Here is a 16673-nt window from a genome sequence, read left to right as displayed (position 1 = left end):
TATCTCATGATGATGCTGAAAAAGAAAGGAAATGATTGCTCACTTCACCCATATTATATTTTTGTAAAAAAGTAGTGTGTACTTCCAGTGGTTAGCTACACCGCTACATCTCAAAAAAGTAATTCAATACTGAAAACACTACCTAGAATCAAATTGAGTTCAACTGCCTACAAGCTACTGCAAAATGAAGTTCACTACCCTGTCACACTTTATTTGGATAGTCTGGACAATCATACTGACAACAAACTATCTGTTGATAAGAAACTGCTTGCTAAGGTTACGGTTAGGGTTAGGTTTAGAATAAGAGTTAGGGTAAGGGTTAGGGCTTGAGCTAGGGTTATTAAGTTTAGGGTTAGGATAAGGATTCAGTTTGGGGTTAGGGCTAGGCTTAGTAGATAGTTAAAATGTTACGGATAGTCTGAAGAACATCTGCAGATGGACTATAGTGTTACCCACTACCCACTACATAAAAAAATGAAAACAAAGGATATGTGAGTGAAAGATAAATTGTTTATTTTTGGTTGTATAGATTGAAGACATAAACAACAATAACAGCAGAGGTCTCTCAATACCATCATGAAACCATGAATCATTTGGAGTTCACACGTTTAGGCTCTGATTCATAATAAACATGTAACCTATGATTCACTGTGAATTCAGTCGAAGGGACCCCTCCCCATATCCCTACCTGTATCATAAGGCACAGAACTCACAATGTCCCACCCCATACCTCTGTCGAAACTGTCTGACGAATAGAAACACAGTGAGGTGAGGGATGGATTTGGAAACCCGGTAAAGAACGAGTAGGGAGGAGGATTGTGTAATAGTGACCTGTAATGGAGGAACGTGAATTTGTGGAGATTATTGGAAGGAATGAGGAATGTCGGGAAAGAGATGAATTAGGGTTGCACAACATCCACATATTACTTTCCCACAAAGTTATACACTACACACGACACACTAAACTACTACATTATTTGAATAATCTGTGTAGTAATAGGGCAAAAAACAGGACCGAGTTTGGGAAATCCTGGACTCTACCCTAATGCAAAATATGCCTTACACTTTTAACTTTTAACACACGGTGGCAGTCCTTGACGGTACCAATCCTGTTGGCGTCGGTTTCCACTAGATAGCACAGTCACAAAGTAGAAATTGGCTATATCGTAAAAATAATTGAAAACATGCTTTTTGGTCTTAATTTGAGGTTAGGTTTGGGTATACGGTTAGCAGTATGGTTATGGTAAAGGCTAGGCCTAAAATCACATTTTAAGAAGATACATTGTAGAAATAGGCGGAGTTTCTGACTTTGTGGCTGTGGTAGTTCTTTATACCTCAGTATTGGTAACTAGTGACGACCGTTGATGTCATACGTAAAACAGCTGGAGGTGGGGCACCACTGTGTGACGGATGTACAATGTATCCAATGGCAAATGAAAACATGGGTTCAAAATCAAGCAGTGACCCAATCATCATTGAGTAAATGTAAAGCTCGCCTTAGAGTCAACCCCCTGTCTTCTCGCTTCCCCTGAACAACACGGCCCTTTTTAAGTTCAGTGGGGGAAGAGAAAGGGGGACTCTGAAATACGAAGACAAAAAGACACTAAACAGACCTGAAAGGGCCCTGTCTTCTACACGGGAAGACTATTGTCAAATCAAAGGTTGATTATATGTTAACATTTCGTATTTGCATCATTCATTATTGGCTATCTATAACTAAAGCGGTAGCTTGGTTTGTTAGCTAACTAACATCGGATAGCTAGCTTGAACTAACTAGCTAGCTAACCCATTTAGCCAGCTAGCTACAACACGGAAGGGAAAGTAAAGCCAAATGACATTTTTTTTCCCTCAATTTGACATAACAAAATATAAGCTGCCTAGTTGTTTGTTTAACGTGATCGGTACTTGTTTTTTTGTCTCATCGAAGAAGCAACACGAAACGAAGGTCTTGACTGCCTGAACCACGACAAAAAAAAAAATATTAAAATGGCGGAGCCGGACAAATTAAACATCGACTCCATAATACAGCGTCTTCTGGAAGGTGAGGATTTGCACTTAACTAGGAATCAAGCCACTTCATTTGATTAATTACGAATCATTTGCTTTTTGTATTTTCAAAGAAGCGTCAGAATTCTAACGAGGTCTGGTGCATGTTAGCGTAGTTAGCAGGCTTAACGTCAAGGTAGCTGTTCTCTTTGAAAACGATGTGTCCGGGTTAGAGCGCGAGATAACGTTACCTAGGTCTAGGAACTAGTAGGGCAAATGAGAGATGACTGGCTTGCTGCTTCAATCGTTATCACTCGGCCTGAAGTGCCCATTTTGTTGTATTGTTAGTATTAATGGAAAATCATTATTAAGATAACAAACGGCTATTTTACGATGATGCTGTGTTAGCTAACTCTAGCTAGCTACTGTAACGTTAAATATGTACCGTGTTCTGTCTAGTGTATGCTGTTATAAAAATGAATGCAAAGCTAGCCAGTAACGTCGGTTAGTAGGTTTTGTTTCCTGCATCCAATCTTTCCATAATATCGTTTTTTTGTTTGCCAGTATTTCACACACCGGTTATACTGTAGCCTAGGCAGACGTTAGTACAGATCTAGCACCCATGTACTATCGTCTAGGTTGGATGTGCATTCCCGGTAATACACTAGTGTCCCCCAATGGATCGGCTTGTACATAAAGCATCCTCCATTCAAGGGAAATATGCTTACTTTATTTTTGAAACACAATTTCCCACCACAATTGTTTATATTTTTGGAAAATCTAATATGTTGCACACCATGTTCAACTAAGAATGTGGAATATCCAAAATTGTCCGAAAAGACAAATCGTTAGATAAAGTATGCATATTTTCAGTTTTTTTTAATGCCCATTAAAGCTAGTTAAGGAGGAAAATTATGCATTTGCAGCCTGAATGGAGGATGCTGTATGTAGGAGCAGGCCCATTGCAATTAATGTCTGGATGAGGGAGAAGCATACTTAAGCATGTTTTTCAGAGCTGCAGATGCAATTATCATGTGCTGAAAGCGTGCTTGCTGAAGTAATAACTTGCTTTTGTTTAAATGCAAGCTACAGTAGGGTTAGCCAGGTTTAGCCATATCATTAGTGGTTGGTTACACAGAGTGAAGGGCACCATTGGGTCACACTACTGTTATACTCCAAATTCCATGGACAGGAAACACCAGTGCCCTGGTTTTAGACTCTTATCTGTCTAAAGAAGGCCAATGGTCTTTACTACATTATAAAGTAAAGGAAATATCCAGATTTGGGTTTGTTTGTCATTGGCCAAGTAGCTTATAGCAGGGCTGAAAGTTGTGCATACTGTAAACACTAGCGGTGGAAACATTATGGCACATTACATTCTCTGCGATCGCAGTAGATTTTGTATGTAATGAAGTGTTGCTTCCACCCCTCTCCTTGCCCCAACCTGGGCTTGAACCAAGGACCCTTTGAACAACGCCAACTGTCACCCAAGAAGCATCATTACCTATAGCTCCACAACAGCAATGTCCCTTTAAGTGCTAGGGAAACAACTACTTCAAGCTCTGAGCCAGCACTAGTTAGCGGTGCTGGCTAGTAGTAATTGAACACTACTAGCCCGCACCGCTAACTAGCTAGGTATTTCACATCGGCTACAGAAGCATGAATAGTAGAAATATGGGCTGTCTTGGGGAATGTGAGGGACAGTGTTTGCAAGTAGCAGGCCTAATGTTTTGCTTTCTCTTGGGTTTTTACTCTGAACACGTATTTTGTTGTGGGCAGCTTATTGATGGATTAAAACGATTCCGCTAACCGTGTTTCTGATTGTGACCACCACACCACTGTTGGGAGTATTGTGGAGGTTAAGGACTGTTGAATAATACGTAGGTGTTAGTGTTTGGTGAATGGGATAAGCTGTCTATACCACACAGGTTTGCCTACCCTCAGTCCTGGCCACTCCTTAGATTTATGATGGCTTCTATAGTCAGACCAACATAAGCCCCTCCAGCTACTAAATCTGCAGGGGCCTCCTGCTGTAATGAGCACAGTGGCTGAGCCAGACATGAGCTTCTGCTGGCCTGGGAACAGTTCAGAAAACAGGAAGTGGGGCATTCTGCTGCTCTAGGAACTTGTCTAGTTAGATTTTAAAAAATATGTCTCTCCAAGTCTGGTCTAACTGGTTTAAAAGTCACGTCAGGTGTTCAAACCCCTGGATCTGCTGTTTTGTTCTTCCCATTTTGAAATATATTGATCTAGATGTATACAGATTATTACTGTATCAATTTATAGGCTATCACTTATTTCTGTTTTGACAATTATTGACTCTAATGGTACTGCAGTTAACCTAGACATTTTCACATGTCTGTTTTCTCAGTGTTATCGCTCCTCTACATCATGGTAATAGCGGTGCATCATGTTGTAGGGCTCCACCACAATAATCCAGACATTTCATCGGATGTATAAGTGTGAAGCATCACTACCTAATATGGTGATGAGAGAGAGCCCAGTGGCCGGCAGTGAGACCAGATGGAACGAGATGGATTTTTGCAGACATCGTGATCATTTTCTCCTTGATGAAACATTTGACCTCAACACAGTTTTCTGTTCTCAAAGCTAGAATCCGTTATGAAGAGTGGACTAAGTTTTGAAGATTTTAGCCTTTGTCAAAGTAAAACAATTAGAATGTTTAGAAGGAGTGCAAGGGCAAATTTAGTTATTGCACACACACTTCAGAGTAGGTGTTCCTTAATGGAAATATGCAAATACATGCTAGAACGCGCCAATAGGACCTCTCTAGCTCTTGCTTGGCTCTGCCCACTCCTTGCTTGTTCTGCCCACTATGACTAATTTGTTCCCGTTGGAAATGCCAGGCTGTGGTCTATCTTGAGTTAGTTATAAAAAATCTTTGGCTCCACCATGTTGTCTGTCTCCAACTGTTTGAACAACACTTGGTTGTTTCCCACAATTAAATCAGGTAGGGGACTGTGGATCGGTCTCTGTTAGAGGTCGACCGATTATGATTTTTCAACGCCGATACCGATTATTGGAGGACCAAAAAAGCCGATACCGATTCATCGTTCAATTTAAAAATAAAAAAAGAGTATTTGTAATAATGACAATTACAACAATACTGAATTAACACATATTTTAACTTAATATAAAACATCAATAAAATCAAATTAGCCTCAAATAAATAATTAAACATGTTCAATTTGGTTTAAATAATGAAAAAACAAAGTGTTGGAGAAGAAAGTAATATGTACCATGTAAAATGTGTGCCATGTAATAAAGCTAACGTTTAAGTTCCTTGCTCAGAACATGAGAACATGAAAGTTGGTGGTTCCTTTTAACATGAGACTTCAATATACCAAGGTAAGAGGTTTTAGGTTGTAGTTAATATAGTATTTATAGGATTATTTCTCTCTATACCATTTGTATTTCATATACCTTTGACTATTGAATGTTCTTATAGGCACTATAGTATTGCCAGGGTAACAGTAAAGCTTCCGTCCCCCTCCTCGCCCCTACCTGGGCTCGAACCAGGAACACATCGACAACAGCCACACTCGAAGCATCGTTACCCATCGCTCCACAAAAGCCGCGGCCCTTGCAGCGCAAGGGGAATAACTACAAATCTAAAAGCGAGTGACGTTTGAAACAGTATTAGCGCACACCCAGCTAACTAGCTAGCCATTTCACATTAGTTACACCAGCCATTAGGCTGATAGGTTTGAAGTCATAAACAGCGCTGTGCTTACGAAGTTGCTACTGGCAAAACGCACGAAAGTGCTGTTTGAATGAATGATTACGGGCCTGCTGCTGCTCAGTCAGACTGCTCTATAAATCAGAAATACGAGCCATTGGTCATTAATATGATCGAATCCAGAAACTATCGGAACCGTTCGATAATTTATCTAACGGGTGGCATCCCTAAGTCTAAATATTCTTGTTACATTGCACAACCTTCAATGTATGTCATAATTACGTAAAATTCTGTCAAATTAGTTCGCAATGAGCCAAGCAGCCCAAACTGTTGCATATACCCTGACTCTGCGTGCAATGAACGCAAGAGAAATGACACAATTTCACCTGGTTAATATTGCCTGCTAAACTGGATTAGTAGTTATGGGTAGTAGTGATTATGATTGATTGTTTTTTATAAGATAAGTTTAATGCTAGCTAGCAATTTACCTTGGCTTCTACTGCATTTGCGTAACAGGCATGCTACTCGTGGAGTGCAATGGTTAGAGCGTTGGACTAGTTAACTGTGCGGTTGCAAGATTGAAACCCCTGAGCTTACAAGGTGAAAATCTATCGTTCTGCCCCTGAACAAGGCAGTTAACCCACAGTTCCTAGACAGTCATTGAAAATATGAACGTGTCCTTAACTGACTTGCCTAGTTAAATAAAATAAATAAAAAAAAAATATATATATATATATATATATATATATATATATATATATATATATATATATATATATATATTTATATTTTATAATAAATATTTAAAAAAAATGGAAATCAGCGCCCAAAAATACCAATTTCCGATTGTTATGAAAACTTTAAATCGGCCCCAATTAATCGGCCATTCCGATTAATCGTCGACCTCTAATCTCTGTTCGTGCGTTAGTAAAAAAAACGCCATCTCAGACAGCACTGGCCCGAGTTTGATGAAACTTGGGTGAATGATGACACTGACTGGGCAGGAGCTATAGTAATTACATGAAATTTGTGAGTCACACCAGAGAGGAAAAGGTGAAGCGAGAGGAATAGCTGGGCCCAAAATCTGTCTTCTCCAGCAGATGGTGTTTTTATATTTTTCGCTCGTCAGGTGTTAGGTGAGGTGTTTTTGTATGGAGGTCAATGCTTTATCTTGACCAGGTCGCAGTTGTAAATGAGAACGTGTTCCCAACTAGCTTACCTGGTTAAATAAAGGTGTGTGTGTGTGTGTGTGTGTAGAAATGGCTTATTTGCTACTTAATAGATCAAATAGAAGTTTCATAATGTTTTAGTAGTTCGTTTTTATGCTCATTGCACATTTCAAAACAGGCTAGACAGCTAGTAGACTAGACAGGGTCTACTCTTTGCTAAATTTTGGGAGTTGAGACATAAAAAGGGTATCGTTGGAAAGGTTCACTTTTCTATTACAGTAAAATGTCTCGAATGTGTTTCAGTGTCCATATGAATGATTCTGTTGTACCAAACCTCAAATGCAAATAGCCAGTTGAAACTGCTTGTTGTCATAGAGAAAGAAGTAATCTATCAACTTTGTTGTTGTGAGGGGGAGGGGCCTGGTGTGTGTGAATGGGAAGGTGCACACAGCACTGGAGTAAAAAGACAAGCAGACATAAAAGCTCATAAAAACGGGAGAACGTTATTATTGAGATGCATGTGTTTGGAATTTCTCGCTAAAATGCACATTCAAATTAATGAGATATATCGCTCAGCCCTAGCCCCTTTTGACTTTGACTGTGGCTCTTGATGGCTGGAAGTGTTGTGGAAACCGTGTTCTACTCTGTCCATGATAAGGTTGTCTGACAAGTTCAGTAAAATAATAAAAAAAACAGCTGTAGTATATGGCAGTATATAGAGGACCTTTTTTTATCTTGCGGTGTACCAACTCATTACAAGGCAGAGTGTTTGCCTCTGTTGTGTGAGTTCGTATTTAGCCTAACACGTCATGTATGGGATTTTTTCTAAATTAGTTTTGAAGTCTTGGCCAGTCCATAAACCATCACCTGTGGCTTTTTGTCCATCCAATCCTGCTGTATTTCTATGATGTGGAGACAGGCCAAGGTAACTGCCTTCTGGTTGCTTAATCACTTTTTTGTCAGAGAATGGTGACTGGCCACCATCAACCTTTAGCTGCACCATGTACACCGTAACACATGGGCCAGCCTGGTGACAAGGTTTGCAAACCAGTTAAATGTGGTGACGGTGTGACTAGTTTCAATGGGATTAACCATCAGCCTCCTGGCCTGTACATCTGAACGGTCAGTCCAGGCCGCTACTACCACCTCCTGTCACCATCTATGAGGATGTCCATATCAGCCATGGACATATCAGGAGGGGAATCTAAAGCCAGCCAATTGTTGATTCTCAACGGCTTTCCTATTGTGCTTGTCCAACTTTTTTTATTTTCTATCCCGTGACCAGCAAAGCGGAAAGCCCTTTGTCTGACCCCCTCCCCATCCCCCACGCCCCTTCTCTAAGCTCACTGTTGCCATTGGCCATGTGGCTAACTTTAGAGTAAGCTCTGTCATGGCTTAGCCGACCCTAATCCAGGTTTAAAGTGACAAGCAGCACTACCCTATTTATACCCACATTTCACTCTTTAGGGCCAAGGCCTGTGTTGCTGCCCTAACATGACACTGCTCATTTAGATCTATTGCTGAGGTCCTACCTGGAAGTCCTCGTCCGTTTCCATCCTCCGTTTTCAGAACAAATGTGTGTGCCCCTCTCCCACTGCCTGTGATTTTATTAGGGCAGAATATATTTTTGTGAAAGCACTACACTGAACAAAAATATAAATGCAACATGTAACAATTTCTAAGATTTTACTGAGTTACAGTTCAAATAAGGAAATCAGTCAATGGAAATAAATTCATTAGTCCCTAATCTATGGATTTCAAATGACTAGGAATACACATGCATCTGTTGGTCACAAATACCTTACAAAAAAGGTAGGGGCATGGATCAGAAAACCAGTAAGTATCTTGTGTGACACATCTCCTTCGCATAGAGTTGGGCGGCAGGTAGCTTAGTGGTTAGAGCGTTGGGCCAGTAACTGAAAGGTTGCTGGTTCGAATCCCCAAGCCGAATGTTGTCCCACTCCTCTTCAATGCCTGTGTGAAGTTGCTGGATATTAGTGGGAACTGGAACACACACGTCGATCTAGAGCATCCCAAACATGCTTGTTGGGTGAGTATGCAGGTCGTGGAAGAACTGGGACATTTTCAGCTTCCAGGAATTGTGTACAGCTCCTTGCGTCATGGTGGAACATGAGGTGATGTCGGTGGATGAATGACATGACAATGAGCCTTACGATCTTGTCACGGTTTCTCTGTGCATTCAAATTGCCATCGATAAAATGCAATTGTTTGTTGTTCGTACCAAATGCCAGCCCATACCATAACGTTGACATCAACAAAATGCTCGCCTACACAACGTGGTAAGCAGTTGTCAGTACGTCCAACTGGCCTCACAATTTTTCTAAAACAACGTTGGAGGCGGCTTATGGTGGAGAAATTAACATTACATTCTCTGGCGACAGCTCTGGTGGACATTCCTGCAGTCAGTATACCAATTGCATGCTCCCTCAACTTGAGACATCTGTGGCATTGTGTTGTGTGATAACTGCATGTCCTCGTCTAGTTTGGTATTTGGCAAGGTCAGCAACGTTCAGTTTGAGCTGTCAGAGCTTTGACAAGTGTTCAATTAACCCCGGTGTATGTTTTTGTAAAGGACACTGTCTGCACCCAGCTTGTAAAGCAGAATGTCACTGAAGGGTTTCAGGCAAGTTTATTGTTCTGCTCTCTTAAGTGTGTCTAACCCATTTATCTTCAGCAATTACAGTACCAGGTGCATGATAGAGCACAACAAGCGTCTATGGTTGAATATTAGAAGGTTTTCTGTTGATGCTTGTTTGTCATTGCCTAGTTCTCCTGTGATGGTTTATAGAGCGCTGGCATTGGACTTTTCACCTGCACCCAGGGAAGACAGCAGAACGTGCAGGAAAGGGGGTGGAATTGAAATCTGTGACACAAACAACCCTGATGCGCATTCTTGCACAAGTCCCCCGTACATCATGAGTCACTGGAATACACTTACTACATGCTCCGTTATATCCTTGCCTGGAGCTTGTCATGCAAACAGGATTTCTGAATAATACAGTCCTACTGTTGTATTTGTTTGACTAGATGTGCTGTTGTAGTGATCCCTTGCAGCTATAGTGAAGGTTCTAGTTTGGAAGGAGTATTGAGATTGAAGTAGGAGCCTCATCCGGCTGATCATATTAAACCTGTACTTGACCTGCAGCGCCACAAAAGCCTCGAGCTGCCCTGCAAATCATGCCAACATACTTAAGAGTATTCCTTGCTCCAGGGCTACAATGGTGCGATAACTACATTAAGCATTTTACCAATTTGTTGCTCCAGTAGAGCTGATCACCTGTCTGTTGATCATTGAACATCATATCAGTTGCACTGTAGATTTGCACCTCTGCTTGATGAACATGTAGCACTTACACCGCCACAGGGTGGGTTTTCCTTTTCCTGGTAGAATGTGTGTGTGAATGTCATAACTAGCTACTGTACTCAACAAACATGTAAGATTCTTGAGATCCAGAGCAGAGTTAGGGGACAGCCTGGCCCAGGAAGATGCTCAGCACAGCACTGTGCATGTGTCCCTTGTGACCTGACCACATCTCAGACCAGCCTGCTACTACCAGCCTGCTTAGCTCTGCCGTGTGGTCAGAGGCGGCCTAGCAACGTTTGCTGTCAGTTCACAGGCTCTATGCTACCAGACTGCATGCGGTGTACTTGTAACCAGAGAGCTCTGAAGTTGGCCATCAATGATATGTTTATTTAATTGTGATTTAGGCCTACTTTGATTTGAAGGGCAGTGTATTTGATCCTTGTTTGAGTCGTACAGTGTGATATTCGCTGCGTGTGCCTCTTTCCGTTGCAGTCTCTCTGTCCTGGTTACATCAGCAGACAGGCAGGTGGTGTGTTAATACGTGCTTCTGGGGCTGGGTGCACACTGCACACATTTGTTCACACATAGCCAGGCCTGTACCTTCTGCTGGTACTCAGTTCAACACTGCCATCATCATCCCCTAGCCTTGAGTGCTCAGAAACAAAGACCCCCAACACCCTTTTCATTTAGGTTTCACGCTCTGTAACCTTGAGATTCTCACATCAAATAGTTCATCCTCCTGGCTTGTGCTGTGTGAGCAGATTCACCTTGGCTCTGCAGTATGCTCTGGGTTGTGCTGTCAGCGGGGCCCGTGATATTGATTGGTTTCTCTGCTCTGGTGTGCTGTGTGTTAGATCTGTGGCTGTGCTATTTGTGTGTGTGTTGTTTCCATGGTCTTGGCCTAGCATGTTTGTTCCAATAAGCGCAACGTCAGTCCTCACTCTGTTTGCTCTGTCTTTCTCTCCCCTCCAGTTAAGGGCTCTCGGCCAGGCAAGAACGTTCAGCTGACAGAGAACGAGATCCGTGGCCTTTGCCTCAAGTCTCGCGAAATCTTCCTCAGCCAGCCAATCCTGCTCGAGCTTGAGGCACCACTCAAGATCTGCGGTGAGTCATATTGGATAAGTTATGATGGCTGAAATTGGTTTCATAGTAATTAATGTCAGTGTAGCAAAGCAGCTGCGCCTCTCTGACCCAACTGATAGTGAAAGCTCCAAGGTTTCATAACACGACTGATTGTCTGATTTACTGTAGAATTCTAATCTCTAATTGCCTTTGTTATCTCAGTCCAACGGCCTGTATACACACACAGATCTAATGTAGTCAGGGAGGGTGTGGTAGTGACTGACTGGCCACCTCTGTGCTGCCCCCTGCAGGTGACGTCCATGGTCAGTACTACGACCTGCTGCGGCTGTTTGAGTACGGAGGTTTCCCCCCGGAGAGCAACTACCTGTTCCTAGGGGACTACGTGGACCGGGGGAAGCAGTCCCTGGAGACCATCTGCTTGCTTCTGGCCTACAAGGTCAAATACCCAGAGAACTTCTTCTTGCTGCGCGGCAACCACGAGTGTGCCTCCATTAACCGTATCTATGGCTTTTATGACGAGTGTAAGTGCCGAGACGAGAAGCTGGAACACATGCTTAACAACAGGAGACCGGAACACACACAGAGTATTAACCATTTAGTAATGCCCCTTGCTCCTCTTTAGGTAAGAGACGGTATAACATCAAGCTGTGGAAGACTTTCACAGACTGCTTCAACTGTTTACCCGTGGCTGCCATTGTAGATGAGAAGATCTTCTGCTGCCATGGAGGTGGGTGGTGTATGCTTGCATGATCTGTGTGTGTGGGTCTTTCCCCTGTGGGCCTTATCAATAAGCACTTGGTGGCCCCATGATCGTTTGGATTAACCACTCCCCTTAAGTGTTTGTGGTGGAAGATGACTCAAGTGTATACACTATACGTTTGATAAGAGGTGGTAGTTATCAAGGTGTGATTTCAGATCTTATTGTTCTTGGTGGTAGAAGACAGTATCATGGCAGTCATCATTCATTTGTATGGTGATGTAATGTTTCTGTGTGCTATGTTCTGTCCAGGCCTCTCTCCAGACCTCCAGTCCATGGAGCAGGTGCGCAGAGTGATGCGACCCACAGATGTGCCTGACCAGGGCCTGCTGTGTGACCTGCTGTGGGCCGACCCAGACAAAGATGTCCTGGGCTGGGGCGAGAACGACCGCGGGGTCTCTTTCACATTCGGGGCAGACGTGGTGGCCAAATTTCTGCACAAACACGACATGGACCTTATATGCAGGGCACATCAGGTAATGGCTTAGCTCAGTGGTTTAGAGTTTTGGATGAGGGTTAGGGGCTGGGAAGAGAGTCTTTAGCGGGACACTGTCAGACCAATGGTGGGTTTGGAAGAGTAGAGGGATTTTGTTATTAATCAGGGAAATCAGATGATCAAGGGTCATTGCACCTACATAAAATATTGAAGCACTTTTTTAAAGCTGGAATCTTTAATTGGTGACACTGCCATGTCTGTTTGGGATATTACAACAACAAATAAGTTGTAAACAACAAACCCTATTTTTCCTCTCTGACATCATTGCACGCGCGATAGAACAGCAGAATATGTACTGCAATTCTTTTGGTCCATGCTGCCGAAGACGACGACTCCGTTTCACAACACAAACAACAACAAAGTTTCTGGGGTGAACAGTGGCTCTGTTTCCCCTGATGCGGATTCCATCTTTAAAGCGTGTCATTTTGTGTTTTTACTGGCGATGGAGGTTGTGTTCATTTAAGATGGTAACTCCTCTGTTTGAAATGTACTGATGGCCCTGCAGTTGTTGGTTATCCACTCCTGGTATTTTTCATGTTTATTTTTCATTGCGTTCTTACCTCTTTCATTCCTGTCCTCAGGTGGTAGAAGACGGTTACGAGTTCTTTGCAAAGAGACAGCTTGTTACTCTGTTCTCTGCCCCTAACTACTGTGGAGAGTTTGATAATGCCGGTGCCATGATGAGTGTGGATGAGACCCTCATGTGTTCCTTTCAGGTGTGTACTCCTCTGCTTTTCTCTCTGCCCCTTTTCTCTCTCCAGTCTGGCTGTTCCTGTCCATCAGTCTAGATTTTTAAGCTCTGCCAGTCCCCTGTCTTACCTGTTACGTGCTGCAGTGTTCAGTCTGTAGGAGTATATGTATATTTATAGCTGTCTAAAAAAAGCCTCTCTATTCCTCAGATTCTCAAGCCAGCGGATAAGAAGCTCTACTCTTATGGTGGAGGTGGAGGAATGGGATCTGGACGCCCCGTCACCCCACCACGGAATTCCGCCAAAGGCGGAAAGGCCAAGAAATAACACCCACTGGACCCCCCTCCTTGAACCAAGCACCCCCCCCACACTATTTTGCCCTACTTTTTCCCTCATCACCAAACAGCAACAAAGCAGACAGTACCTAGGGTTCGGTCCTCTTTTTCTCTGATACTGTTTTTAACTGTTTGAGTGTATGTATGTCCGTGTGTCTGAAAGAGAGGTTTATTGTATTCTGTTTGTATGTCCTTCCTTTCCCCTGCTCTGTTCTCCTGTCACTTTGTAGATGAAATTGGTCCTTCCTTTCAGTGATGTAAATGCACACCTGGGGGGGAGGAGGGGAAAGGAGCCTTTACTGTTTGTTAGGGCCCTGCACTGTTTTGATGCTCAACACAAGCTTTTGTACATCCTGTTTGAGAGGTGTGTGTGTGTGGGTCAATGGGGTCAATCTGCATGGTCAAATGGTAACAACGGCACACACCACACACTGAGAGCACAGGTGGATATGTGCAGATGGACCCTTTTAGTTTATGGATTCACAAAGATCAAGAAGCGGACACGTTTATTTTTTTTCTCTCCCAAAAACCAATGATTTGAAAACGCAATCATGGATGTGAAATAGTTTTGCTTTTCTGTTTTTTTTGTTGTTTTTTTGTAGATGCATAAAAAAAAGGTTTGAATCCTTGAGTTTTAGTTTATTTGGAAGCCGATGATTAATAAAGAACCATTTATTTAAAATATTCCATCACACTGTTCACTATGTTCACCTCACCATTGCTTTGATATTTGTTTATATATTAAATTCCTCTAACCCACATGTCGAACTCATTCCACAAAGGGTTGCGTTTCCATGGGTTTTTGCTCCACCCTTGTACTTGGTGGATGAATTAAGGTCACTAAATAGTAATGAATTTCAGGGATCCAGTGTGGCGCAGCGGTCTAAGGCACTGCATCTCAATGCTAGAAGAGTCACTACAGTCCCTGGTTTGATTCCAGGCTGTATCACAACCAGCCGTGAGTGGGAGTCCCATAGGGCGGCGAACAATTGGCCCAGTGTCGTCCGCGTTAGTGTTTGGCCGGGATAGGACGTCATTGTAAAGAATTTGTTCTTAACTGACTTGCCTAGTTACATTCGGCCCTTCATGCAATGAGTTTGACACCTCTGCTCTACCCCCTTTGTCATTCCCACTTGCTCTTCTCTTGTCTGAACGGTATCGAAAGCTTTGTTTGTTCAGGGTGGGATGTTGGCATAAGTTGCTGGCTCCAAGAAATACCCATTTCCTGTACAGCATTTTGGGGGCTTTTGCTTAGCCATTTTCTATCATCCCCTTAAAATGTGTTCTCCTTGCCCCTATCCTTTAAACACGGTCAATGTTCATCTCTCTGGTTCTCACCCCCCCCAATCTTCCATATTCTGTCTCCCATTTTGCTCAGTAGTTTCCCTCTGGGTTCTGAGTAGTCAAAGAATGTCATACCTCAATTCTCACCCCACTTTGCATCTGTCCCCCCCACCCCTTACTCAGCTCATGTTTTTCTCTTCTCTTTTATATTTAAAGATGTGTAACAACTTGCCAGACAGCATTAATGCTCATTTCCTGTGCTGGATTCTTTCTCACATTTTAGTAGCTAGCTCATATCGGCTTCTAGTGCTCTCTCCTCTCCACTAGGTGGTGCATTTCATACAACACTCACCATTGCGTCATCTCACTGAAGACGGGATCAGGAGTACTGTACATTCAATGCGCCCCAACAGTGCTGAGTGCATTCATGGTGCATAGGCGGCAGTATGTTTTTTTTAAAGAGCACATGGCTCAAGGTTTTTTTGCTTTGTAGTTTATAAAGAAAATTGATCATATTGTGAGACCAAGGAGTGTTGGTTTTAATGACGTGTTATGATCTATTGACCAGAGGAAGTGTTATTTGCTGTTAGATAAGGATATTGAATGCTTGATATACAATATGTTACATGGAAAGGTAATACGCTTGTTTTTAAAAGAGCTGTAATATTAGAGAACATTTTGGGTTGGAAAACTTTTTTGCTGATAAAATAACAGGGCAGGAGTTTCGGAATTGTCAATGGCTTGTTTTCTGACAAGGCTTTAAGACAATGATTCAGAGCTGTAATGTAGACCATCTGCAATTTTGTGAAAATATGCATTTTGGAAACAAGCTTTTGCTTACATGCTTTAGGCAGTAGGGTAGAGCAATGCCTGAACTTGAAGATAAATTGTTTTGGGGATCATTGCAGGTCTTAGTATTGCTGTCCAGAATGATACTTCACAACTTCCAATTTCACCCGACCCTACTCTGTTCATAGCAGGGTAAACATTCTGCTTGTAATGTTGGTCAGATCATTAATTTGCTAAAATCATTAAGACATCACCAATCTACTGTAACTATCGATATCTATCTTATTTCTTTTGAACTTTTATTTCAAGAACTAGGGCAATATAGATATTGTGATAATGTAAAACGTTTTTATTTTATTTTAACCAATCAGGGACGTTTTTCCTTAATGCACTGTCTCTGGGGGCAATACAAGGCCACGTTCAGTTGCCAAACGTTGTCGAACGTTGCAGATAGAAATGCCATGAATAGAGCTGATGTGTTCGTATTCGTGTCAAAGGTGTTTGTTCTACATAGCCTATTTCTATCCGAACGTATCACAACGTTAAGTCCTGCTGAACGCGCCCCAGGCTAGAAAAGCTAAAATATAAATGAATCAAAAACGTTAAATAAAAATAAAATGATGTTTTATTTTTATGTAATTTGTTTTCCAACCAATCACAAAAATCCTGTCTGTTACCGGGTAGAAAATAAAAAATAGTGAATTTGTACTTTGTCTGTTTTTGTCTTAAAGATGATACAATATGGAAGTTTTGCTCGAGTGTTGGCTGTATGGTTTGTATGCATGATGTGCAATATAAACTTTTGGGTGTGGGGAGGTTAGCCCCCCTTCTGTCTAGAGAAGCAAATTCTGGACGATATTACTGTCCATAAAAGTGGACCATTTTTGTCTCAAGAAATGGCCAATATTCCATAAGGGAACTTTAAATGAGCCATGGTTTGTGTATAATGCAAGATAAATTGATGCAATAGGCCACTAATGTTGAATTACCCATATTGTGATACATACTACATATTGTATGTTTGAGATTACATTTTAAATTGTCGCCATCTAGTGTATAC

The 16673-nt window shown here is 42.1% G+C and overlaps 1 protein-coding gene across 2 annotated transcripts; it reads left to right on the top strand.

Annotated features, from left to right (window-relative positions):
• The first annotated feature begins 1429 nt into the window (after positions 1–1429).
• Positions 1430–16318, top strand: LOC110486660 (serine/threonine-protein phosphatase alpha-2 isoform). 2 transcript variants are annotated; one of them, XM_036941381.1, is made up of 8 exons: positions 1430–1661; positions 1928–2041; positions 11153–11284; positions 11554–11784; positions 11886–11990; positions 12273–12496; positions 13098–13232; positions 13416–16318. In XM_036941381.1, the coding sequence occupies exons 2-8, from the start codon at positions 1987–1989 to the stop codon at positions 13530–13532; spliced, it is 999 nt and encodes a 332-aa protein (XP_036797276.1). In that variant the 5' UTR covers positions 1430–1661; positions 1928–1986; the 3' UTR covers positions 13533–16318. The 2 variants fall into 2 exon arrangements, with proteins under 2 accessions (XP_036797276.1, XP_036797277.1); XM_036941382.1 differs by having other exon boundaries at positions 1526–1661; positions 1931–2041.
• Positions 16319–16673: the final 355 nt, after the last annotated feature.

The sequence above is a fragment of the Oncorhynchus mykiss genome, chromosome 13, assembly GCF_013265735.2.
Source record: "Oncorhynchus mykiss isolate Arlee chromosome 13, USDA_OmykA_1.1, whole genome shotgun sequence".
Taxonomy (NCBI): domain Eukaryota; kingdom Metazoa; phylum Chordata; class Actinopteri; order Salmoniformes; family Salmonidae; genus Oncorhynchus; species Oncorhynchus mykiss.
Note: the sequence above shows the minus strand (reverse complement) of the source record. Positions and strands in the feature narration are given on the sequence as shown.